General features: G+C 47.8%; 7 protein-coding genes across 9 annotated transcripts; 3 read left to right on the top strand and 4 right to left on the bottom strand.

Annotated features, from left to right (window-relative positions):
• The first annotated feature begins 346 nt into the window (after nt 1–346).
• LOC122619941 (actin-binding LIM protein 2) lies at nt 347–11095 on the top strand. Of its 3 annotated transcripts, none has more exons than XM_043797178.1 (11): nt 347–820; nt 6534–6844; nt 6916–7587; nt 7914–7970; nt 8123–8676; nt 8737–8910; nt 9111–9250; nt 9342–9427; nt 10170–10236; nt 10296–10537; nt 10595–11095. In XM_043797178.1, the coding sequence occupies exons 1-11, from the start codon at nt 817–819 to the stop codon at nt 10706–10708; spliced, it is 2421 nt and encodes an 806-aa protein (XP_043653113.1). In that variant the 5' UTR covers nt 347–816; the 3' UTR covers nt 10709–11095. The 3 variants fall into 3 exon arrangements, with proteins under 3 accessions (XP_043653113.1, XP_043653111.1, XP_043653112.1); XM_043797176.1 differs by lacking the exon at nt 347–820 and adding an exon at nt 6155–6353; XM_043797177.1 differs by lacking the exons at nt 347–820; nt 7914–7970 and adding an exon at nt 6155–6353.
• A 235-nt stretch (nt 11096–11330) lies between these two features.
• On the bottom strand, nt 11331–12708 carry LOC122619942. The gene is made up of 3 exons (XM_043797179.1): nt 12496–12708; nt 12273–12428; nt 11331–12215 (listed from the first exon to the last, which is right to left on the bottom strand). Exons 1-3 carry the CDS (start codon nt 12616–12618, stop codon nt 11748–11750), a joined length of 747 nt encoding a protein of 248 aa, XP_043653114.1. The 5' UTR covers nt 12619–12708; the 3' UTR covers nt 11331–11747.
• Nucleotides 12709–12989: 281 nt separating this feature from the next.
• LOC122620890 (transmembrane emp24 domain-containing protein eca) lies at nt 12990–13998 on the top strand. The gene is made up of 2 exons (XM_043798563.1): nt 12990–13221; nt 13284–13998. The coding sequence occupies exons 1-2, from the start codon at nt 13089–13091 to the stop codon at nt 13799–13801; spliced, it is 651 nt and encodes a 216-aa protein (XP_043654498.1). The 5' UTR covers nt 12990–13088; the 3' UTR covers nt 13802–13998.
• A 272-nt stretch (nt 13999–14270) lies between these two features.
• LOC122619891 (peptide transporter 3) lies at nt 14271–17097 on the top strand. Its single transcript, XM_043797096.1, has 7 exons — nt 14271–14509; nt 14585–14818; nt 15338–15566; nt 15625–15899; nt 15962–16167; nt 16230–16535; nt 16594–17097. The coding sequence occupies exons 1-7, from the start codon at nt 14476–14478 to the stop codon at nt 16981–16983; spliced, it is 1674 nt and encodes a 557-aa protein (XP_043653031.1). The 5' UTR covers nt 14271–14475; the 3' UTR covers nt 16984–17097.
• Nucleotides 17006–18544, bottom strand: LOC122619892 (nucleoside diphosphate kinase 7). The gene is made up of 4 exons (XM_043797097.1): nt 18289–18544; nt 18065–18231; nt 17839–18006; nt 17006–17788 (listed from the first exon to the last, which is right to left on the bottom strand). The coding sequence occupies exons 1-4, from the start codon at nt 18415–18417 to the stop codon at nt 17089–17091; spliced, it is 1164 nt and encodes a 387-aa protein (XP_043653032.1). The 5' UTR covers nt 18418–18544; the 3' UTR covers nt 17006–17088.
• A 287-nt stretch (nt 18545–18831) lies between these two features.
• LOC122620711 (uncharacterized protein CG16817) lies at nt 18832–20563 on the bottom strand. The gene is made up of 4 exons (XM_043798308.1): nt 20404–20563; nt 19843–19929; nt 19518–19774; nt 18832–19454 (listed from the first exon to the last, which is right to left on the bottom strand). Exons 1-4 carry the CDS (start codon nt 20418–20420, stop codon nt 19261–19263), a joined length of 555 nt encoding a protein of 184 aa, XP_043654243.1. The 5' UTR covers nt 20421–20563; the 3' UTR covers nt 18832–19260.
• A 181-nt stretch (nt 20564–20744) lies between these two features.
• Nucleotides 20745–23022, bottom strand: LOC122620580 (neprilysin-2). The gene is made up of 2 exons (XM_043798110.1): nt 21888–23022; nt 20745–21828 (listed from the first exon to the last, which is right to left on the bottom strand). Exons 1-2 carry the CDS (start codon nt 22998–23000, stop codon nt 20833–20835), a joined length of 2109 nt encoding a protein of 702 aa, XP_043654045.1. The 5' UTR covers nt 23001–23022; the 3' UTR covers nt 20745–20832.
• Between the last annotated feature and the right edge of the window lie 460 nt (nt 23023–23482).

Genomic DNA, 23482 nt, shown 5'->3' with positions numbered 1-23482 from the left:
TTATAATCAGATTACCTTATTTATTTATAGAATACCAAATTTATAGCAGCTCTTAACGGTACAGCGGCACGAACGGTGTCATCACTAACTCTCGCTCTTTCACATCCGAGTTTCCATCCTCTCCAATTATATCCAAGTTCACCACCCTTTACACTCGCCGCAAAAGATTTATTTTTTTCGCGATAAATATAATCTACATTGCGAAATTGGTGATCTTCCGTGATTTTATTTTCTCTTTGAGTTTCTCTTCCCCGAGGCGAGTTATCGAGCCAGTTCGATTTCGAACTACGCAACACTCGAATGTAATCGTTATCGTCCGAACCGCATCTCTCAGATACTTAGTCGTCTTTTTGCTGCCGTCGGTTTCGGTTTCGTTGCTGGTGCGGTGCGGTGTTTTTTTGCTGGTCGCAGCTCCGATTTGAGAATCAGACTTTTTAGGCATTTCAAAAAGGCCACCATTTTCCGCTGTGATCTTTGTCGGCAAATTGAAATTGCAAGACCACACCGAACGCAAATCGCATTTTCGTCATTTGAGCTGCGAACGCATTATTAACCACACTCCCATCCGGACTCACACACGCTCACAGTCTAACAATCGTGCTACGCAGATTGCGAATGCATACGGCGAAAGATACAAATAGAAAAAATCTAAGCAGAAGAAAAATTTTGTTAGTGAAGTGAAGAGGAAGTAGTGGTGACCTGTGCGCGAGTATTTGTGCTTTCCCCGTGTGTGTCTCTCTGTTCTAGTGTGCGTGATTCCCTCCCCCGTTTTGCAGGCGAAAAAGCGAAGAGCACAGCAGTATATAGTATCTCGCTATGGGTAAGTTATCTGCCGACAAACACAGATACTCTCTCTCGTTGATTGAGGTGTGTGTGCGTGTGTGTGTCTGCGCAAAGTTATCGAAAGGGGGTGGTGGGTGGTGCGATAGCAGCATTATGGCATTATCGGCCTTATCGTATCGTAGGAGTGGTTCACTAGGCGCGGGGCAGAGGGAGAGGGATAGTAGCTCAGGTGGTCTCTCGCACGTTCCCCTTTCCCCTTCGCCGCTCCCCTTCCTCACCCGCTGCCGGTGGGTCATCATCAATCAATACGGGCCAGCTGAGAGTCGGATCGCCCATCTCCTCCCTCGCGCTCTCTCTCTCACCAACACGGCCCCACTCGCATATGATTGTAGTCCACGTCCACTCCCTATTTTAATTTCTCAGCTGGGATGACGTCAGTGTTGTTGTAAGAACATGTTTCGTGTTCGCTTCTTTACCTTTTTACTTCTTAACGTTTTTGTGTTGACTTTTCGGGGTGATATCGGTGGGGTGGAGGCAGCTGAAAACCTGACCGAATAAACCTCAAAGTGCTTGTGCAACTGCAATTACACACGATACCGTTAGGGCGTCCCGCCGTGAGAGCCGCTCTCGAATAACCCGTAAACCTGTAAACCTGCCAACCGTTCGATGTGCATGTGCATGTGACTGTGCATGTGAATGGGAATGGAAATGGGAATGGGAATATGGGCCTGCCTTTTGGCATCGGATTCCTACATTTTCCGCCTTCCATTCTCGAGTTGCCGCAGCAAAGGGCTTTCATATACCGCTATTCGAGACGTGTACTTGTGTTGTCAATGATTAATTACTCGGCTACTCCGCTACTGGCCCTAATTGAGTTCATATACATACACTGCCCTAAAAAAAGGGGTTCGTTTTTGTGTGGGAATGAGGAATTGCTACGACTATTACTTCGCAGATCGCAGAAATCGTATCCCCAGTTGAACCATTGCTTCTTTTTGCCCACTTTTTTAAGCATTAGGCGGTTTCAAATTGGTAAAAACCACTTCATGGGTTAACTCAAATGTAACTAAAACAATCGAAATAGTAGCGAAATACAGAAGATGTGAAGATAACGATGGACAATATATTTCATATTTCCCATATTTCAACATGTGGCTATATGGAAGACACATTCCTTGTTTGGGTGGGTTAGCTTTGCACTACTGCAATGGATATTGGCCATTTCTCCAAGTGCATTATTCATCCCGTCTACAAGTAGTTGCATGCGTGCCTAAAATGCCTAATTGACTTGGACTTGGTGAGGATGGGGATGTGGATGGGGATGTGGATATGGATATGAATATGGCTGTGGATGTGGATGTGGACGTGGAAGTGGTCGTCGATGTGGACCCCATAACGTGGAGTCGCCCGCCGCAAAAGGCTTAACAATAGCCATCCGAATCTCCGTCTCCGGCAAAGGCGGCAGCAACTGCTCGACATGAAGTCATGACAAGAGCATTGACTTCCACTGGGTTTCCTTTTTCGTTTCACTGCGATGCCGCTGTGCCCGTGCTCAAATGAAAGCGAAAGGGGCGAACGACGAGTCCCATTCCCCAATCCCCGATCACTAGCCACCCACCAGCCCCTCATTCATTTAGTGGAATTTTTCTCATTTATTTCGTCGTTGATTTGTTCGTCTCCGCCGTGCATCTCATGGTGTTCCATTGGTGTTTCGTTGGCGTTTCCCAGGCGGGGTTATATAGGTCAGAGCACTTGCATAGAAAGTGGCATCTCCTCTTGTGTCGTGCTCCAATCCCCCTCCCCTTTGCCATCCCCCTACACTCATTTTCCTTATTTTCCCCCTCCACAGCCCCCAACCCCTTCACTTGTCTAATTGAATGCTATTTTCGTAGCTGCAGCGTCATCAGCTGCACTTGTGCTTGTGTGTGTGTGTGTGTTTGTGTGGGGTGCTCTTTTCACTTTTCGTCTAATAAGCATACAGGAAGCACTTTCAAATCGACCGAAGCACCGAAAACTCTAAACTTTGGCTGTGCTTAAATATAAATACATACATGTGCGTCAGGTAGCACAGCATAAAAAGCAAAAAAAACACTTGCCAAGCATTTTGAATTGGATGAGTAATTCGTGAAAGAAACCAACGCGTATTCGTGAACACCAGCGGTCATGAAATACCAACCACAGATTGCAGATACATTGTAAATGAAGAGTGTGTTTAATATTTACCAAACAAGTTGTTTAGCCAAACAAATATAAATTTTCCACTGCGGAACGTATTTAATAAATCAATGTTTACATTCGGGACTGAGCCACTTAGGTAAACAGGCATGCTTCCTATTTATGTGGCCGCAACTGTTGATTTGCCTTGCCAAATAATAGGAATCGCTTGTGTGTATATTATGTTGTTGCTCTTCCAAACTAGAAATGTTTGTGCGTACAAACAGAACCATTCGTCGTGGGTGAAATGTGGGCGTGGAATGCGAATGCACAAGAGAGCGATGTTTGCGTTCGTTCTTATTTATTGTCTGCCAGTCAGCCAGCCAGCTGCCATTTAGTGGGGTTTCACCTGCTTCCGCCCGTCGCCTTGACCTGCATTGTCCTCGACATTATCCTGCGCGCAGTCAGTCAAGGATTTGACGCACTTGCTCCGCCTGAGTGCTGCATGTCGTGCTAGTGACGAAGGTCGTTTCTCCCTCCTCTTGCCACTTTTCCGATTCGATTTTCCGTGCACGGCAATAAATAATGTTTATGCGATAGGTATATAGAAGATATGTTCCTAAACTCACACCGCTTTTAGGTAACTAATGTTAATACATAAAATGTAATGTAATACAGTAGTGTAATCCTTTTGTTGGAAAGATCTCCTCCTAGTACATTGAAAACATAAACATTTTCCAATACATGGCAGTTTTGAAAGGTTTTTCTGCGTGCAGGTTTGTTGCCCTCTATTTGCTTTAAGGTTTAGCTGCGATTCGTTTAAGGTTAGGGTGGTTGTGGCATTTTGGGCGCGGCCGAAATTAATTAAAATATTTTCGCTGCCCTGCAAGTTGACCCCTCCACATCGAATCGATGGGGTCTGGTTCGAGAGTGCGACTGTAACCTTGGACTTGCCCCCTGACAGCCGCAGCCGGACGGGTTTTTTATTATTATATACTTTGGGGTATAGTAGTATATGTTTTCGTGCCCGATTTTCGGATTGTTTGTTTGTATTTCAAATGCGAGCAGCCCAACCAGTTTGTTTGCGGTCCACCGTTGTGGCAAATACTGGCAATCGCACAACTCCGCAGCTCCACATTGCCGACCATATGACATCATCGTCACTAAAATCGCTCTGCGCAATTACAATAAAAAAGAAAAAAAAAACAACACTGAAAATGTGCGCTCAAACTTTTATTGTACTAACTTGGATGGGGATGAGGCAAAGTCGCCGTCGCCGTCGCCGTTTTGCCGGCTCTCTGTTGCATGAAAATGTAATTTTCGCTGGTTTTGTTTGTCAATTAACGGGCGGTCGCTAATGGGGCGGGGAAAAAGCGCTGAAAAGCCAATAAACAAAACGCCAAAATCAATATGCAAATTGTGGAAAAATGTGTGTGATTGCATAATAAACAAGGCAGACAGTCGGCGAAACATAATGAAATTAATTAAAACTGCCCAAGCCCAAGCACGTACACGAACTTTAAACAAATTGTGGGACGGAAGTCCAAGTTGGTGACGAAAGCCCGCTCGCTCTCTGTCGAACAGTATACACATGTATCCCCGTATCTGTAGCTGTATCTGTATCTGTAGCTGAGCCGGTGTATCTGTATCTGAGTTTGTATTATCAGGTCGTCTGTCATTCCAACTGGACCGCCGACTGTGAAAAATTTCGGTGGCGTCACCGCACAAATAAATATTCATTCTTGAATTTGTGTATGTACTATACTCGCCATTTCGCTGTCGCTGTGTTGGTAACTTGGTAGATTGGCTTGGCAAAGCGATCGTGTATATCAAGTGGTATTGGCTTTAAATTCAAAATAAACAGTGGAAAGCACATATATAAATTCTACATGGTTTTTATGTTTCTTCTTATCACTTGGCACATTTGAAACTACTTCATGAAGCATAAATGAAGCTCATACATTTTTTGCTGAGATTAGAAAGCAAAATTCAAATTTCCTAAGTTCTCCCAATATTAGAAACATTAAGAGAGTTCTATAAACAATTTAATGCACGATAATGGCTGATACCATTATAGCGCAGACATACGTCACTATTTTAAAACGGCACTCATAAACCTTATCAAAAGTTTCTATTTTGGAAAGAGCCCAAAAACGAAGAGGCCACAACTGCAGACTGAGCTGTGGAAAAACAAAGAATCCAAAAGGCCCGAAAAAACAGCAGTGAGATGGAGCAAAATGTTCAGACAGCGCGCTATAATGCGGTCGCTCTTATATACATACATATTTATCCATACATATGCACATATATCTATACTATCTATAATCGTGTGATGCACTGCAAGCGGCTGCTCTTAGCCATTCCTGCTTGGGATGTGGTTGGGATGTTCCGCCGTCTATTTAATCAACCGCAGACTTCTGCCGCCGACTGCCTCCGGCGGAGGAGAAGAAAGCCGCCAGAACAGATCAGCACATCAGTCATGGCCAGCAATTAGTTTCGATGCGTTCAGCCGTCATGGTTCCGAGCTCCAAGTTCCAAGTTCCCGTTCCCGTCATGGCTGTTCTTCATAAGATCCATGTGTGCTGGCATGTTCCCCCACAAACTGCACTCTCAAAATGAAAACATAGACCTTTTGAAGTCGCTAATTACACATATCTCCTTTTAAATAATATAAAAGAAAGATAAGAGTTATCATATGGCAAATGTTTGAGTCTCGCCAGCTTATTGATTTAACAGGTGATACAACTGCCCAGGTGAAACATAATATACGGCTGGGAAGACTCCCCAGGAGTCGCTTTACCTTCAGCGATTCTCAAAGGGTTGCAGTTCTGACCCCCTTCGCATTCCTGGTAATTCTCGATGAATGCAGTGCTTGTTATCTTCTACCTCGCTGCTTATTTGCAGTTGGCTGGGATATTTCCCACACTATGTACACATGTACACATACTCATGGACATATGCAAAAACGGGGGTTCCATGTCAGATCTATTTAACCTGTTCCACACTTGTGTACATTAATGGTCACGTTGTGTGTGTGTGCTGTCTTTATATAAGGAAATATCTGCCCTTGGCCTTATCAATGATAAGATTAATGGCTTGCCAGGCCCATGAGTCACGATGCATAAGACGCCTACGCCTACGAACGGAACGACTTACGGGCATGTCGGGGTGTGTAGAGCAGTTGGCCTGGTTGAGACTGTCAATAAAAGCACTTACCTAGACACACAAGTGTTTGGGGGAAACACACATGAAACGAATCTCGCGACATACGATATACAATATACGACATATAGAGATGTATATATTAATACATATATCCATTCCAAAACATCCACAAACCGAAACAGAAACAGAAACAGACAAGACCAGACCGAAGAACCCTCGCACATTGGGAACGGAGCTTCGAACTGAGCGCGGTAAAACGGGGCAAGGTTGGGGGCATTATCGCATCACATGCATATGACATCAGCGCAACACTGCGTATACGTAATCTGGCGATAGCACTGATTGAATGAATTGTGTGAAAGAACAGGCGACTGTCAGGCTCTACTAACCGCAGATTTCCCTTCATTTCTCGCCCCCTCCTTGGAAAACAGGTAAACAAAAAATCTACTGTGCGAAATGCACGAAAAAGTGCTCCGGCGAGGTGCTCCGCGTGGCGGACAACCACTTCCACAAGGCCTGCTTCCAGTGCTGCCAGTGCAAGAAGTCGCTGGCCACCGGCGGATTCTTCACAAAGGACAACGCCTACTACTGCATACCGGACTACCAGCGGCTGTACGGCACCAAGTGCGCGAATTGCCAGCAGTATGTGGAGGGCGAGGTGGTCAGCACCATGGGCAAGACCTATCACCAAAAGTGCTTCACCTGCTCCAAGTGCAAGCAGCCCTTCAAGTCGGGCAGCAAGGTGAGTTCTAGCCGCCACAAATCAAGTGATAAGATACTAATCCCGTGGCCCGTGTCTATGTGTCCTCACAGGTGACCAACACCGGAAAGGAGGTGCTTTGCGAGCAGTGCGTCACGGGTGCTCCAGTGTCGCCCAGTCGCCAGGCGACGAGCGGTGGCGTCTCCTCGCCAGCTCCTCCGGCGGAGAGTCCCACGAGGGCCACCGCCCATCAGCAGCACGGCGGGGTGATCTCGCACAAGGCGCACCTCAAGGAGGACTACGATCCCAATGACTGTGCCGGCTGCGGCGAGCTGCTGAAGGAGGGCCAGGCCCTGGTGGCGCTGGACCGGCAGTGGCATGTGTCCTGTTTCCGGTGCAAGGCCTGCCAGGCGGTGCTCAATGGCGAGTACATGGGCAAGGACGCGGTGCCGTACTGCGAGAAGTGCTACCAGAAGGGATTCGGGGTGAAGTGCGCCTACTGCAGCCGCTTCATCAGCGGCAAGGTGCTCCAGGCGGGCGACAACCACCACTTCCATCCGACCTGTGCCCGCTGCACAAAGTGCGGCGATCCCTTTGGCGACGGCGAGGAGATGTACCTGCAGGGCAGTGCCATCTGGCATCCGCGATGCGGCCCGGGTCCCTCCGAGTCCGGCATTATCCTGAACGGCGGCGGAGGCACTACCTCGGTGGTCGGCGGTGCCTCCAATGGCAACTTCACAGACACTGAATGCGACCGGATGAGCTCCAGTGCCCTTAGCGAGATGGTAGGTAGTCGGATCACCAGATGATGCCCGATGATACTGAGAATCCCACACAATCTCCAGTTTAAAGAGGCTGCTGAGCTTGCAACTAATTTGAATGCTGCAACATTCACGAAAGGCACACTCACTCAAAAGCAAATTTCATACTAGAATGGGTGATATTTTGGACCTCCCCTGTTTATGTATTCATTTGGGGACCCTGAAATATCACCCATCTTTATTTACCACCCCCTTGCACCTACACACACAGCACTTATGATTTTATAATTTCAGTTACTTGCATTTTAGTTGTTTTGAGCTTGCGTTTTTATTTTTCCGTTCGTTTTCAGTACATCCGCTCCAGAACACCGAGTTTTAATGGTTCACTTTATTCCTCTAGCCGCAAGGTTTGTTTTATGATTTTACTTTATGATTTCATATGCCCTCCATTTTCTGCCATCGTTTTTGAAAATACTAAAACCCAAAAGTAAAACACACGGCACTGCATGTACATCCAATTTCAAATGAGAGCCATGGACTAATCCGTCTTGTCTTGCAGCACTATCGAACGGTGAGTCCGGGTCTGATACTCCGGGAGTACGGGCGACCCAATGCCGAGGACATCTCGCGCATCTACACCTACAGCTATCTGACGGATGCGCCGCACTATCTGCGCAAGCCGATCGATCCGTATGACAAGACGCCGCTGTCGCCGCACTTCCACCGGCCCTCCTCATACGCGACCACGGCCAGCAATGCCGGATCCGTGGCCGGAAGCCGTCCGCCGTCGCGTCCGCACTCGCGGACACGCAGCGCCATGAAGGTCCTGGTGGACGCCATCCGCTCGGAGACGCCGCGTCCCAAGAGTCCGGGCATGAACAACGAGGAGCCCATTGAGCTGTCGCACTATCCGGCCGCTAAGAAGCCGCCGCCAGGTGAGCAGCCCAAGATCGAGCGGGACGACTTCCCCGCTCCGCCGTATCCCTACACAGATCCGGAGCGCCGGCGGCGGTACAGTGATACCTACAAGGGCGTGCCCGCCTCCGACGACGAGGACGAGAATGTGGAGAATGGCAAGCAGAATGGCAAGGTCAAGAATGGCGAGGAGCAGCAGTGAGTATTGGTATCTCGTGTACATGCTCCTAACCTAGTAAATCGTGTCCCAAAATAAAGACGCCTTCAACGCGAAGCCGAGCAGCTGGAGAAGCTCAACTCGGGCATCGGCTCGGCGATCGCCAAGGACCTCAAGGAGCACGCCAAGTACAGGAAGTGGAAGCAGAACAACCTGGATCCGCGCAACGCCTCCAGGACGCCCTCCGCTTCCAAGGAGCCACTCTACAAATTGAGGTATGTGTTTGGCTCTTGATGGAATCTATTATTATTTGTTTTAAATGTAGAACGATAAGATAGCAATCACTTAAGATGGCATGAGCTATATGCAAGATTGCAATATGTTTTAGTTGGTTATAGTATATATTCCACATATTTTAGATTGATATCAATGATATTGTACTCAATACTAATCCTATGTCATCTTGATATTACAGATACGAATCGCCCATTGGAGCCTCGCCCTCGCGCAATCTGGACCACCAGAAGCCCTTCTACGAGGACGAGATGTTCGATCGCTCCACCAGCTACCGGGGCTCGCTTGGCAAGTCGCTGGGAAACGCGCCCAGCTACAATGGTAATCCTCTAGAGAGCATAGTCCTAGTTTCGATTTTCAGGCCAACAGCGATTCGATACCGATATTATATATAGCCCACTTACGTTTATAGCCATACATTCCTACCGATCGCCGCCCAAGCCCGGATACGGATTCAAAACGACGACTCTGCCCTATATACGCAATGGCTACAGCTCCGTAAGTGCTGCCTGTTGCTCAGATCAGATCCGATCCGATCATATTTGATTCTTGGTGGCGGGCTGTCGGTTATGTAGCTTATAGTAGCTTACCCACTACCACTCGAAACTATCCGCCTATATGTAATCCCAAAATAGTTACGACGGTATCTGTTTGTCTTTCTCTCACTTTCCAATGCCGCCACTGCGTTGCTCACCTGGATGAACTAACAACTGTTTCGCATATGTCTCAACTGGTTGGTCTGCTGCTTCATTGTGTGTCCTAATACCACCCTAACCCACCCACCCTGTGCTACCCCAAACATCTATGTGTATGCTATTGTTGCCCCGACACCCACAAATGCCCCCAAACTAACACCCATCCACACTTAACCAACTGAAACTCGTACATTTGCATCATGAACATCAACATCAACATCACTCGAACACCATCAACATGTACATCCACATCTACATCTGCTCAGTGGTGAGTGCGCTGCGCCATGTGCCCAAGCCAGGATACGGGCTAGCACCTCGCTCCCACACATTCAGCTCCACCACATCCGCTGCGGCCACGATGCATGGTGCCACTGTAAGACCGCTTTTGTTGTTGCTATGCCGTAGAGTCCTTTGAGTCCCCGTCTTGTGTTTGGATGCCCGTTGGCATCACCTGTACAACTTTGCACTGGTTTTTGGTTTATTACTATTGCATGTCCTCATACATGATTGAATCACATAGTAATCCCTGCCCTTTTCGACAATAGGACTTCTCTTATGGAGGACTGGGCGACAAGACCCACAGCACAGATCTGAGCTGCGGCAAATCGGAGGGTGATTTGAATATTTCTTGAATAATACGAGTATGATATGATAATATGATTCTCCGGCAGCATCTGTGGACTCGATCACCGAGGGCGATAGGCGAGCTCTGATGGGCGGCGACCTGCCCGCCTCGAGCACTTACTCAGGAGCACTCTCCTACCACTATCCGCAGGCCGGACTCATCCGGCGCAGTCTGCCCAACATGTCCCATTCGATGCTGGTGCACGAGCCGGCCAAGATCTATCCCTATCACCTACTGCTAATCACAAACTACCGTCTGCCCTCGGACGTAGATCGCTGTAATCTAGAGGTAAGTTTCCAAGGCTTCCCAACAACCAGAAAGCTAATGAACTCTGTATCACCACAGCGCCATCTGTCGGACATCGAGTTTGAGCACATCTTGCAGTGCGCCAGGTCGGAGTTCTACCGACTGCCCCAGTGGCGACGCAACGAGCTGAAGCGGCGGGTGAAGCTCTTCTAGGAGGCAAGTGGAAGATGCAGCTGGCGAGGATAGGAAATCCAAGTGGAGGAGGCTGTTTGCGACGAAACCAAAAGAATTCAATTTACCTTAACAGCAGATGGCTATTACACAAGTGGGAGGAGGATATATGAGAATCAATATAAAATGAAAACGAAACGGGAAACTATGCTAATTTCACAGCCAGTTTTGAAACACGCTTTAAATAGTTGATGCAAGTGAAACCAACTAAACTAAATTTAAATACATAGTTACATTTACAGTGCGGAGCAACTAGCCGGCCGCTCCTGTTTATTTTTTTAAGAATTAGTTGCGCTAACGCAAAAATTGTAACTGAGAACTATATGAAAGGAACAGAAGATCCCAATAAAAACAAAGTGTATACAGATATATGAAATTAGTTAAACATTGCATGTCCGGCATGAAGGCTTTTTATACGCAGTGCAAAGGCAATTTAAACGCAAACATAAACTGGACTCTTTTTTCTAAATTACACTTTAATTCAACCATGTAACCGAGAAATGCATCAAAGAATATGAAATTAATGTACCTACAGCAGAATCACACAGCAAAATGCGAAACGTTAGATGTGTGGCATCAAATTTACGCTAAATCATTATGCAAATTTTATTTATTACTAAATATTTTATTTATTTATTTAAATAGAATATGTCAAAGAATAAACCAGAGATAATAAAACAGGACAAAAGCAGTGTCAACGTGTTTACAATTATTAAAACTTTGTGCTTGGAGATTATAAAGTTTCCTATTCCTAGACGGAATTTACTCTTTATCGAGCCGACAACGGCTAAAGTCTTTCTGCATACAGGAATGTTTATGGAGTATTAGCTTACTAAATATTGGCCAAACTGACTTTGCCTTGCCAATACCAAGAAGAGCCATCAAGGGCTTATTTCGGTGTGATTTGAGTTCGGGACGCAATATGTGACTGGAATGTAAAGTTCACAGAATAAATACGTAAATATTGAACGAGATTCCGCGGAATCTATCTATCTATCTATATTGCACCATAGGTATCGCACTAGTTTTGCTTGTGCAAAGCTCCATCGGTTCGTAACCCGTAGGTCAGCTGGGTTTTCATCACTGCCAGACTGCTGCCGATGATCTTTTTGTGGTAGATCTGCCGCGTAACGAACCCGAAATCGTCGTAAAAATCTCGTTCACTTTCCTGCCACTCGGAGATGGTGCACTCCAGTGAGGCGTACCCGCCGCTAATGCAGTTCTTGACCACCAGTTTTATCATGGGCTCCATGATCGTCTGGCACGGGTAATTGGGATCGATGGCAAAGCGATAGATCCATGCAGCATTGTACACGGCGTGATGGTTCTTCACGCTAATGGCGGCCACAATCCTGCGGCGAAATTTCCTCGTATATGCCTCCTCGTATGGACAGTTCTCGGTAAATATCTGGTAGCTAGCTTCCTTCGGGGAGCAGCGGAAAATGAAGGGTTCATAGCACTCGGCCACCAAAGATTGCGATGGCTTGGTCTGGAAAAGGAACGTACTTAGCTTGCGATTTATTGCTAGGGATGCTTTCACATTTACCCTCATCAGCTCCACTGCCTTGGAGTAAAAGGATAAGTAGGTGCCGGTAAAGAGGCAAAATATGCAAGCGGGCACAGTGAGTGCGCAGAACAGCAGGGGCACTCCCAGAAATATGAAGAATATGGCCCAGGTGATGACTATAAACTGCAGGGTGATCTGAAAACAGGTGGAACACAATCAGTTCCTGCAGTTGGGGGATCCACACCACATGAAGATGTCTTACCTCTCGGAAGCAATAGACAAAAAAGGATTTGTTCGAGAACGACATGATGTAGTCCCGCACCAGCTCCTGGCACTTCAGCTCGTCATCTTGCGTGTAGTTGCGAATGACAATAAATGGCTGCATTAATGTGTTATTAAATTATTAGATAAGCCAAACCAAAATAAAAATAAAAACACCGATCAATCAGTGTGTCCAAAGCGATGCAAAATACCCCTAATTCTTGGGGCGAAACAGCTGTTGCTGCGGCGTTGCCACTTGAATAAGATATCGGCAAAATTAACTTAAGGCTGATAGCGTGAGCAGAACTATCGCAAGAGGTAAATTTATTATATATATTCATTTAGAATGTGTGGCATTATAGGCCTATACTAATATTTTTTAACTGCGCACCTGTTTGAATACAGATTTTAATATAACTTTGTACTATTCTTATAAAAGAATTTCTTTCTCGAGTTGGCGTGAGCTAGCTCAATCACGGTGTCATCTCTTATGCCAAACACTCTGACTTTGATCTGGCACTTTTTCTCATGACGTGTCGGCGAGCTTAACTTTATTAAACAACTACTCGAAAAAGTCACTGCAAAAAGCCGAAAATGCGCGACCAATTCATTATCTTGGCCCTGATGCTGTGCGTCCTGCACAGCGCCTGCGGCTTGTACTTCCACATATCGGAGACGGAGCGCAAGTGCTTCATCGAGGAGGTTCCCGACGAGACAACTGTGATTGGTGAGCCAGCGCCTAGTGCCAACTTGGAAGTTTTACCTATCGACTAACTTGTCCTCCTGCAGTGAACTACAAGGTGGAGCTGTACGATCCCCGCTCTAATGGATTCATGCCCTCGTCCCCCGGCATCGGTATGCATGTTGAGGTACGCGACAGCGACGACAAGATTGTGCTGTCCCGCGTGTACAGCTCACAGGGACGCATCTCGTTCACGTCGCACACACCTGGCGAGCACGTCATCTGCATGTACTCGAACAGCACCGCGTGGTTCAGTGGTGCCCAGCTTCGTGTTCACCTGGACATCCAGGTGGGAGAGCACGCCATCGACTACGCCAATGTGGCGCAGAAGGAGAAGCTGACTGAGCTGCAGCTGCGCATCCGGCAGCTACTCGACCAGGTGGAGCAGATAACCAAGGAGCAGAACTACCAGCGATACCGCGAGGAGCGTTTCCGTCACACCAGCGAGAGCACCAACTCCCGAGTGCTGTGGTGGTCGCTGGCTCAGACCGTCGTCTTGGTTTGCATGGGCTTCTGGCAGATGCGCCATCTCAAGAGCTTCTTTGAGGCCAAGAAACTGGTGTGAGGTGCTCCGGGGGCTAGGGCATCATCAGCACCACTGGCCACCGGCCTCATTGTTCCGTGTGTTTCCCTCATTTGGCAGGAATTGCGAATTTCATCGATGGATCGTCATCAACCAACCAGCCTCTGGCCTCGACTCCAAGCACTTCTAGTTATAATTTCTTGTGCGTAATTTAATAAAATCCATTGTACAAAACGAGATCACAACTGTGTGCACCCCCACATCCTATCTCCGCTGGGTCAGACTGTCAGTCAGCTGAGCCGGGTCCCGTGACTATGTTTGCCTCGCCAAGCGTGGCTTCCTCTTATCAACAGGCTGTGGCAGATAACCTGTGTCGTTGGCGTTAACTCCCTAGTTTTAAGAACGCGCTCCATCGTAACTGCATCGGGCAGCATCGCCGACTGCCCTTTATCTCATTGTTTATTCTGGCGGAGAAGAGACTTTTTAGTAGCTCTTGGACCGCCCTGAGCAGCGGTCGTCAGTCGCGTCACAAAACCGTCGCCCCAAACAATAGAGCTCGTTGTGGCCCACCAAACGCAACCGCCGTCGACCCACAAAAGCCGCAGCTCTGTAACCCGATCCAGTCTGAAGCGCTTTCAAGTCAACAACTGGCCCAGGTCTCTGCTCCCTCTCCGGTTCAGTTGGTTTACGTCGGACTAAGCGTGCACGCTGTTGAAATGTTTCGCGCTACGGAAATCGGCAGCGAAGAAAGTGAGTCTGCAGCTGGCTGCTAGATAAGATAAGACAAGAACCACAGGTAATCCACTGTCTCCCTATTGCATGTAGCCCTGCCAGCTCTGGCGGAGCTCAGCCAGGTGGGATATGAACGTGGGGCACGGGACGAGGAGTGGATCGGCTGGAGAGGCGAACAGGCCCAGTTGAAGCGGCCTCATCGCAGCTCCCTGCCCAATTATGGATTTGCTCCCCCGCCCATCCGCATGGAGTACAGGTACCCACGAGCCGTCTTCTTCGTTCTGGCCACAAAGTTCTTTGAGGCTTTTGCGGCCAACGGCATTCGCAGTAAGTTCCCTGCTTTCCATCCAAATGCAGATAAGTGATTTTTGGTACCGGGGACAACATTCGGCATAGTCTGGTTGAAAAATTCCGAAACCAGGCTTATCAGCGGCACAGAAATATAAACACAAGGAGGTCTTATTGACAGTCAAAAGACCTGTGATGATGCATTTCATGAGGGGCACAGATAAGATGCAAGAAAATTAGGTTTGATTTAGCAAATAATGTACAGGAACGAGACCTTGTATTCAATTATTTAAAATCAAAACCTTAAAAATTTATATCTTATTTTGCATCAAGAAACTTATATGTATGGCTTAAATTATTGTTAATTATGATTCATGTAACTTTTCCCATTCATTGTAATCTTAAAAAACATCCATCATTAAGAAGGTGGCTTGAAGAATTTCCAATTAAGTCTCAATGAGACAACCTTTATTTCATGGTCAATAATTCGAGATTGACTGCAGCCTGACCCACGATTACGGATTGTTACATATGTACGTAACGTATATTCGATTCCAGCCGTACTCGCACTCTATCTGCGCGACGATCTCAACTTCACGGAGAGCTTTTCCACTGTGGTGCTGCATATCTTCAATTTTTTTGGCCAGTTCTGTCCGATCATTGGGGCCATCCTAGCGGATAGCTATATAGGCAATGTGCGTACGATATCCGGCTTCAGTTTTATCTACGCTTTCGGATGGTTACTGCTCACACTGACATCCCTGCCTGCCATGGGACTTCCGATGGTGTAAGTACTCGCACAGGATTAGGGCGAAGGATCTAGCTTATCCCACTTCTTCTTGTAGCTTGCTGGTGTCCATTGCTCTCTTGTTTATCGCCGTTGGCAATGGATCGATACGAGCCTGCATCACCTCGCTGGGTGCGCTGCAGTTCAGGCTGCCGGAACAGAGCGTCCATCTGGCCGAGTACTTCTCCATCTACTATTTCGTCTACTATTTCGGAATCTTCCTGAGTAAGATCCTTCCGCCGCTGGTGAGGGCAAATACGCAGTGCTTCGATAAGGCGGAATGCTATCCAGCCGTATTCGGCACCCTTGGCACAGCCTTTTTGATGGCCTGGAGTAAGTAACTATTAGTTTTCATTCGTTATTTTTATCTCATTTATGCGTACCTGTGCCATTAGTTATCTTTCTGGCTGGAAAATGCTTCTACAAGTCCGAAAAGCTGTCCAATGACAACATACTCTTCAAGTTCTGCGGCTGCATTAAGACCGCTCTTGTGGAGAAGTGGCGACGTCGCAAGTCGCCAAAGCGCTCCACCTACTGGCTGCACAATGCAATTGGAGCCTACGACATGGGATTCGTCAATGATGTGTCCAAAGTTTTAAGGGTTAGTTGGTTAGTTATGTTTTAATGAAAGTTACTTCTACTAAAGAGCTCCGTTTTTCTTAGATATCCAAGCTGTTTATCCCACTGCCCTTCTACTTTGCTCTGCTGGCGCAACAGGACTCCAGCTGGACTTTCCAGGCCACTCAGATGAATACCACAGTATTGGGCGTGACCATCCAACCGGACCAGGCCAAGGCCGTGGGCCCCATCTTCCTGTTCATGCTCATCCCGCTGTGGCAGTATATAACAGTGCCTCTGCTGCGACGCTACTTCAACTGGGAGCTCCAGCCGCTGCACAGTGTGACTGTGGGTGGGGTTTTCTCCGCCGGCGCCTTTTTCTGTGCGGGCGCCTTGCAGGAACGCATAAAGGTAAGCATGAATAATGAGATACCTCACCTGGTCGCTGATTAATCCGCCATATTCAAAGAATTCGCCGCTTCAAACAGTGAACATCGCCTGGCAACTGCCACAGTTCCTGCTGCTCATGATGGGTGAACTACTGCTTTCCATTCCGGGTCTCCAGTTCGCCTTCACCCAAGCGCCGACCTCCATGAAGTCGGTGGTCACGGCGGCCTGGTTCCTCAATAATGCTTTCGGCAATCTCATCGTGGTTCTGGTCACCGAGCTGGGTATGCTAAGCTCACAGATGGCCGAGTACTTCTTCTACGCGGTGATCATGCTGGTTTGCATCATCCTCTATGCCCTTCTGGCCTTCGATTACACTCTGCAGGAGCGCAAGGGAGGGCTGTACGTGAGGATGGACAGCGAAGGCGAGGACCGGGATATGCCCACCACCAGCCGCAGCGGGAGCATCTAGAAGGAGGTTCTATGCTCTAGTATTTCCATTGCACTTGTAATTTATTGATAAACGCACACAGGCAAATATGCATTTAACTGAAAACAAATAAAAACTAAACTAAGGTCAGTCGATTATCTTAAACATATACTGCAGCTCCAGGTTCGAGTCATCCGGCAGATCGGTGCAGTGGACGGCGTTCTGCACCTTGGACTTGCCGAACTTGGCGCGCAGCGTGTGAGGCCGCAGCAGTTTGGCGATCTCCGGATCCATGGGACCGCAGAAGTTGCGGAACTCCTGAGCAGCTTTCTTTTCGGGATCGACGCAAGCAATCTCCATGCACATACACACTCCACTCGCCAACTGCGCAACCATCGGTATATACTCGGGCAGCACGCCGCGATAGACTTCGTAAAACTCCTCGCAGTTGATACGCGCCATTAGAATCATTCGCATGGCGTTTAACCGAAAGCCATTTGACAGGATTTCAGATATGATGTCTCCCAGGAGACCATCCTTGATGCTGTGCGGCTTAATGATGGCAAGCGTTGTGTTCTTAAATACACATTCCTTAATAATGCTGTGCCTCTCCTCAAAGAAGAACTTTAGGTCCATCTCCACATCGTCGTCGTTATCAGAGTAGTAGAATCCATAACGGATCTCCTCACTTTCAAACAGTTCTTCCAAACTGGGCGACAACTTCACTCTGGGAGCTTCCGCCTCTGTGCTCTTGTACTGGACGCAGGCCTTGATGGTCTCCACGACGTTGTCGCCAATCAGCTCCAGACTTATGGCCGGACCAGCCAGCAGCTCGTTCATTAAGACTCTGAAATTAAGAAGATTACATGTGTTTCTTGGCATGCCAGCTTTACTCACGAGGATGAGACATCCGTCTTGTCCTTGCCGGAGAGAAACTGAGTTACCATTTTGGGAGAGAACTGGACCATTATGCCCTGGTTTATGTTAATCTTGTTCTCGATCAGCGTCTTCAGAAACTTGCCCAGATGCTTCGTCCACATATTGTTCTTGAGCAAAACAAAGCCTCTGAGTGAGAAGGGAATAAGAGATTAGCGAGTGGATTGCTTTTGAAGATCTAGCCTACTTCTTCCGATATTTGGCCAGGTTGGTCCGCGTAGTGTCATCAGCATAATCCACAATGTCGAACTGCCGGCCGAAGACATTGATCTTGGAGCCCACGAAGAAGTCGCGCTGGGTCAGCTCCGGGATCTTGGTGCGTCGCAGGAATGTGCGCTTGTTGCGCTGGTCGAACTGGGGGGAATACATACATAAATATATTTCTTTAATCAATTAGCTACCAATCCTCACCACTTCCACGGCCTTGTCCGAAACATAGTATGTGATCAGGAAGGTGCGAATGATTCCAGCCTCGGCATGGTACCACTCGGCCACGAAGGCCAGACGCCGCTCGCTAGCCGGAATCGCAGCGGATTTCATAGTTTCTGTTGAGGGGAATCTTATTCCTTGCTTTTTCGTTCTATCGCTTGACAAGCAAGTCCTTTATTTCGAGTGAAAACTGTTTGTTTGCTTGGCATTTCAATTGTGCTTCTTCTTTCCCGCGTCGTCACAGCAACAGTGTTGCCAACATAACAAAACGCACCTGAGTGGGCGCAAAATTTAAAGAACAAAACAACCTACTATACATACGTAGTCAATTTAAAACCACATATTGGGGGATATCCCTACAAATAATTTGACCCATATGGTCTTTGATTAATCGTCATGGTTCCCTATGACAGTTACCTATAAAAAGGCTGGGCGTCCGGACATCGCATTCCGGAGCTATCAGTTTAGAAGGTTCCAGAACATTACGTTCTAAAATTCGAAAATATTGCAAATAAAAAGACGAGCTTAAGTTTTCCATTTTTTTATTGTTAATTTCCTTTATTTACAGGAAACAAAAATAATAAACTGCAAACTGATTTTTGCAATAAATTGGTTGTAGCTTTCCTCTGGTTGTTAAATTCTAGCGTAAAACTTATGGTTTCCCTTGTCGGCGCCAAATCATCTTGTTCCTTGTGTTGCTTTTTGTTAACATCTCTCCTCTGAATACGCATTATATTCAGCTATATTAAATGTGTTTTTCTTTGATTGGAATAGTGTTTTATGTACGCATGCGTTTGTGGATGTTCTTATGAGTGATTGAGTGTATCTTCTTCGTTTTGTTTTCTGGTGTGTATGTGAGGAGTGAGTGTTGTGATCGTGTGCTGACTTATGGTATAAGAGCCACGGCTAACGCTACGACTACGCCAAATTGCTAGACACCATCTGAGCGACCGTCTAGGCAGCTGGCTTCTTCTCCTTATCACCCTCGCCGCCCTCCTCATCATCCTCGTCGTTCTGGGACAGGCTCGGGATGTTGTCATCCGAGTCCTCCTCCTCGTCATCGACGTTGAAGTCGTCGAACTTGTTGTTCCAGTCGCCACCAGGGCTGTTAAGGAAATTGCCAAACATGCCGTTGTCTTTTTGCTCGCCTGCAATGTGGGTTTTGGATGAGTGGGATTGCTGGATGAGATCTTTGGGATAAGGCAACTTACCCTCCTCGTCGTCGGACTCATCGCGCCACTTGGCAAAGTTGGCCTTAAGGAAATGCAACTTGGTCTTGTCCGTGGTCAGAGAGGACCAGTAGGGTCCGGCTGCCTTCTTGGGTATTGTGAATTCCAGGCAGCGGCCAATGTTCTTGCTGGTCACCTTCTCGGGATCCACCTCGTGAAGGAAGTTCAGTGTGACCTCGTACTTCTTCGACGCATCCAGCACGTTTACGCCCTTGAAGGTGAAGCTGTTTTCCGTAACTCTGTGTTGGGATTAGAATGGATTAGGATCTACTGGAAGCATGGGCATAGTAAATAATGGGGCACTTACTTCTGTTCAATGTCCTTGCACTCCACATCAATGATGACGTAGATCAAGTCATTGCGCTGGGCCCAGGAAACTGGAGGCGGAATCGAGCTGCAAAGAAGGATCAAGTTGGGTAAACATAAATAAGGGCTTCTGGTGGTGCGTCGTGCGACTTCCGGTGTCATGGCAACTCGCGTCGGACATTCTGGAAGCGGGTGCACGAACTATGCAAATAAACGAGCTGACCATTTGCATAAACCATAAGCCCAGGCGAAAGTCCATGCCGAAAATTCACGGCATTAGCGCCAGCCGAAAAACATAACCTCAAAGACTGGACCCTCCGATTAGTTCCACAAATTAGTTCGCAATGCAGATGCGCATAGGACACGCCCACCGTTGGGCCAACGCTTGGGCAAGCGGATGAGCGCGAGAATATGGTGCATCCAAACGAAAATTAGGTGTTTTTCATGGCCGGGAGTTCGAAAATGGACGCCGCCGCAGCGACAAAGCACGCGACGCACAAAGAAGCCACAAAAAGATGGTCCGGCTTGCGTTGAGGGGCGAGATTCCCGGCTGTGGACTCACCCTGCTGCTGCCGACATTATGTTGCTGCTGCGAATCGTTGGTTTATGGTTTACGGAGCCGGAACACTTCTGACTGACAGCCTGTTTTCGTTACAAAAAAAGGCAGTTTCAGTTGAACAAAATTGTCATGCACAAAATTGTCAGGAGAAACAGAGTGACCGAGCGCGCTGCGGAGATGTGTCTAAATTTGAACGGTGCGACGGGGTGCGAAACTTTGACAGACGTAGCTAGACGGCACTCAAACCATTCACGTTAGCCATTGCGTGTAGAGTTCATTTGTAGAATTGTGTTCATAAAAAGTATTCAAATATCCCCAACTAAAAAATGAAACCATCTCGTACGTTATTATTCAAAATTGGATTTTCATTAGGTTCAAAGAATGTATTTTAAATTTGATAACAACTATTCTTCGATTCATTAGTTCGATGAACTACCAAAGTCGGCACGTTTTGGCCACAGGGCCCATGCCACTGCCCACGGAGCAGTTGTAGGCCTGGAAGAAGTCCTCGCTGTTGGACATAACGCCCAGGACGCGAAATTTGTCAAAGGTGTGCTCATCGGTGAGACCCTTCCAGTAGTGCTCCTCCTCGTAGTGGGAGCAAAATAGCTGGGCAAATCCCAGGAAGAACAATTGTTCCGGCGTCAGGTCGAGGCCCGGCATTGTGTCGCTGATCCTCTCCTGCCCCGGCTGCTCCAGCAGCTGCTGCTTGTGGCTGCGGTAGGCCATCAGGGCCTGTCTGAGTCCACTGTTGTCTGCCACATTCTCGTCCAGTGTGGTTTTTCCGTTGAGCCGCCGCTTGATCTCCGGTACCAGGTACTTGCCATAGTGGTCCATGTAGCACTCGGCGCGATCCTCTAAAAGTTGTTGCGATTGTTCCGACAACGAGGGCCCCAATTGGCCTTTGCCGATGTAATTGATGCTGGTGGGATCGAAGGCGTGGATGAATTCGTGACCCACGATAAAGCCCAAGGTGCCGAATTTCAGGGAGAGCGGCAGGTGGCGGTGGTATATCGGTGGTTCCACCAAGCCAGCCATCACATTGATGGAGTTGTCCGCCGTGTAGTAGCCCGCTGTCACCTGCAATCCTATGAGCAGCATCTGGGGCTTGGTATCATTGGCCAGTTCCTGATAGTGCCGACTGCTAAACCGATTGATTTCTACAGCCAGGTGCTGCAAATTGATGTTGGTCCGCGCGTAGCTATCATCGATGACCTTCAGACTGTTGATTTCTCGGATTACTCGATCCGAAAGTGCGTCATCCTGCAGCGAACCTATGCGTGACGTAATGGCGGACTCCTTTAGCAGTGCCCTCGCCCGACTCTCCTCATCCAGCCACTCGGCATCCTCCAGCGTCTTTCGCAGACTCCTTCGCAGTTCGCGCACGATTTCCGATAGCTCCAGCCGCTTCTCCTCGCTGAAGTTATTCTGTAATACAAAACGATTGAGATCACCTGGTTTTTGGATCATGCGTGTTCGATACCCACGGCCATATATAGTTTGTTGAACAGAATCTTCATGGATTGAAATAGCGTAACCGCGCAGTAGTTGCCTTGGTACTTGGGCGCCTTCAGCTTGGGATCCAATTTATAGAGCAGCTGCATGGCCAGGTAGTTGGCCACCGCCTCGCGATGCCGGGCACATACCTTGTCCAGTTCCACGTAGTAAAAGTCGCAGAATAGTTTGTCAGCGGAGTGCAGTCCGCTCCACGAGATGTTGTAGTAGTACTCCGATTGGGGAAAGTCTCGCTCAATTGGGTAGGGATCAAACACTTCGCACTGCTGCGGGATCTCGAGTGCGTCCCGCCAGAAGGCAAAGACCCCAGCGATGGCTTCCCTAATCCTCTCCTCCGGCAATCCGAATGCCCGCAGATATCCGTGCATGCGATCTTCGTTCAGCCGGAAGGCGCGAGTGGTGTTGCTCGAGATGTTTTCCTCCTGGACGATGATGTGGTCGAAGCCCAGCTCGGGCAGTTTGGTGTAGGGCTGAAAGGGGTAGACTAAATGGATCGTTTCGCGGATCAGACCATTGGCTCCATAGTTGGTCAGGTGGGCACTCATGTTGATCCAGTTGAAGTTGGACGCATTCCAGGCGGCACCATCCACAGCGGGAAATCCTCCGATCGATCGAATGAGACTCAAGTAAGCGGGATCCGCCGCATTGAAGGGATGGAGCTCTGCTTCCAGACAAGCGTTGTATAATCGCTGGGCCACCGCCAGTTCGCTGGACACGTTGAGTGCCTCCGCCAGGTCCATTCTGCCCACCAGTTGATCCGTGATGTCGACCAGAGTGTAAGCCACGTCGCCCAGGTTGCTTCTTCTCTTTATGGAGTACCTATCCGGCTTAACGTTCCGATAGTTTCCACACGCGTACTCGTAGAAATTCTCGCAGGGCGCTACACTTTGGTTCATGTAGGATTTCATGAAATCCGCATATTCCTGCAGGCGGAAGTCTGCTCCAGGTTCATTGCTCGAGCCACCATTGCTCTCGGAACTATCAGGCCTATCCACAACACTTCTGGCCTCGCAATCCGTCAGAAGAGCAGCCACGATGACCCACAACAGCATCATTGAGATCAGCTTCCGTGATCCGGGGAACATATGTGAATACTTCTCAGTCGGAACTTACAAATCGCACTGATTCGAATCGCAAGCGAAAGCGGGCAGCATCCTAATAAAATTTACAATCCGGAGAGCAATAGAACATAGAGCGATATAAAACCCCTTATCAGCTAAATTTTGGTCGGAATAAAAAAAATATGCATTGTGCCGGGGATTGGTGATAAGGGAGTGAGTAAGCTTATGTTTACAATCTGTATATAAATAAGGGGTCTAAAAACAAAAGGTTTGCTAAAAAATGATTGGTATTGTTTTCAAGAAGCATTAATAAGCATTTTGGGCTTTTGAGTTCTCAATGCGGCTTCCTATTTCGTTTTCTGTTTTTGAGTTCTCAATGCGGCTTCCTATTTCGTTTTCTGTTAAGATCACATTGAACAGAACTCATTGCTGTTAGCTGTGAATAAACTGAAAGTGAATAGCGGTGAATAACAAATGAGTAACAGGCGAGTAACAGGCGAGTTACA

Source organism: Drosophila teissieri, chromosome 3R, assembly GCF_016746235.2.
Source record: "Drosophila teissieri strain GT53w chromosome 3R, Prin_Dtei_1.1, whole genome shotgun sequence".
In the NCBI taxonomy this organism is placed as follows: domain Eukaryota; kingdom Metazoa; phylum Arthropoda; class Insecta; order Diptera; family Drosophilidae; genus Drosophila; species Drosophila teissieri.
This window is presented reverse-complemented; position numbering and strand designations above follow the sequence as displayed.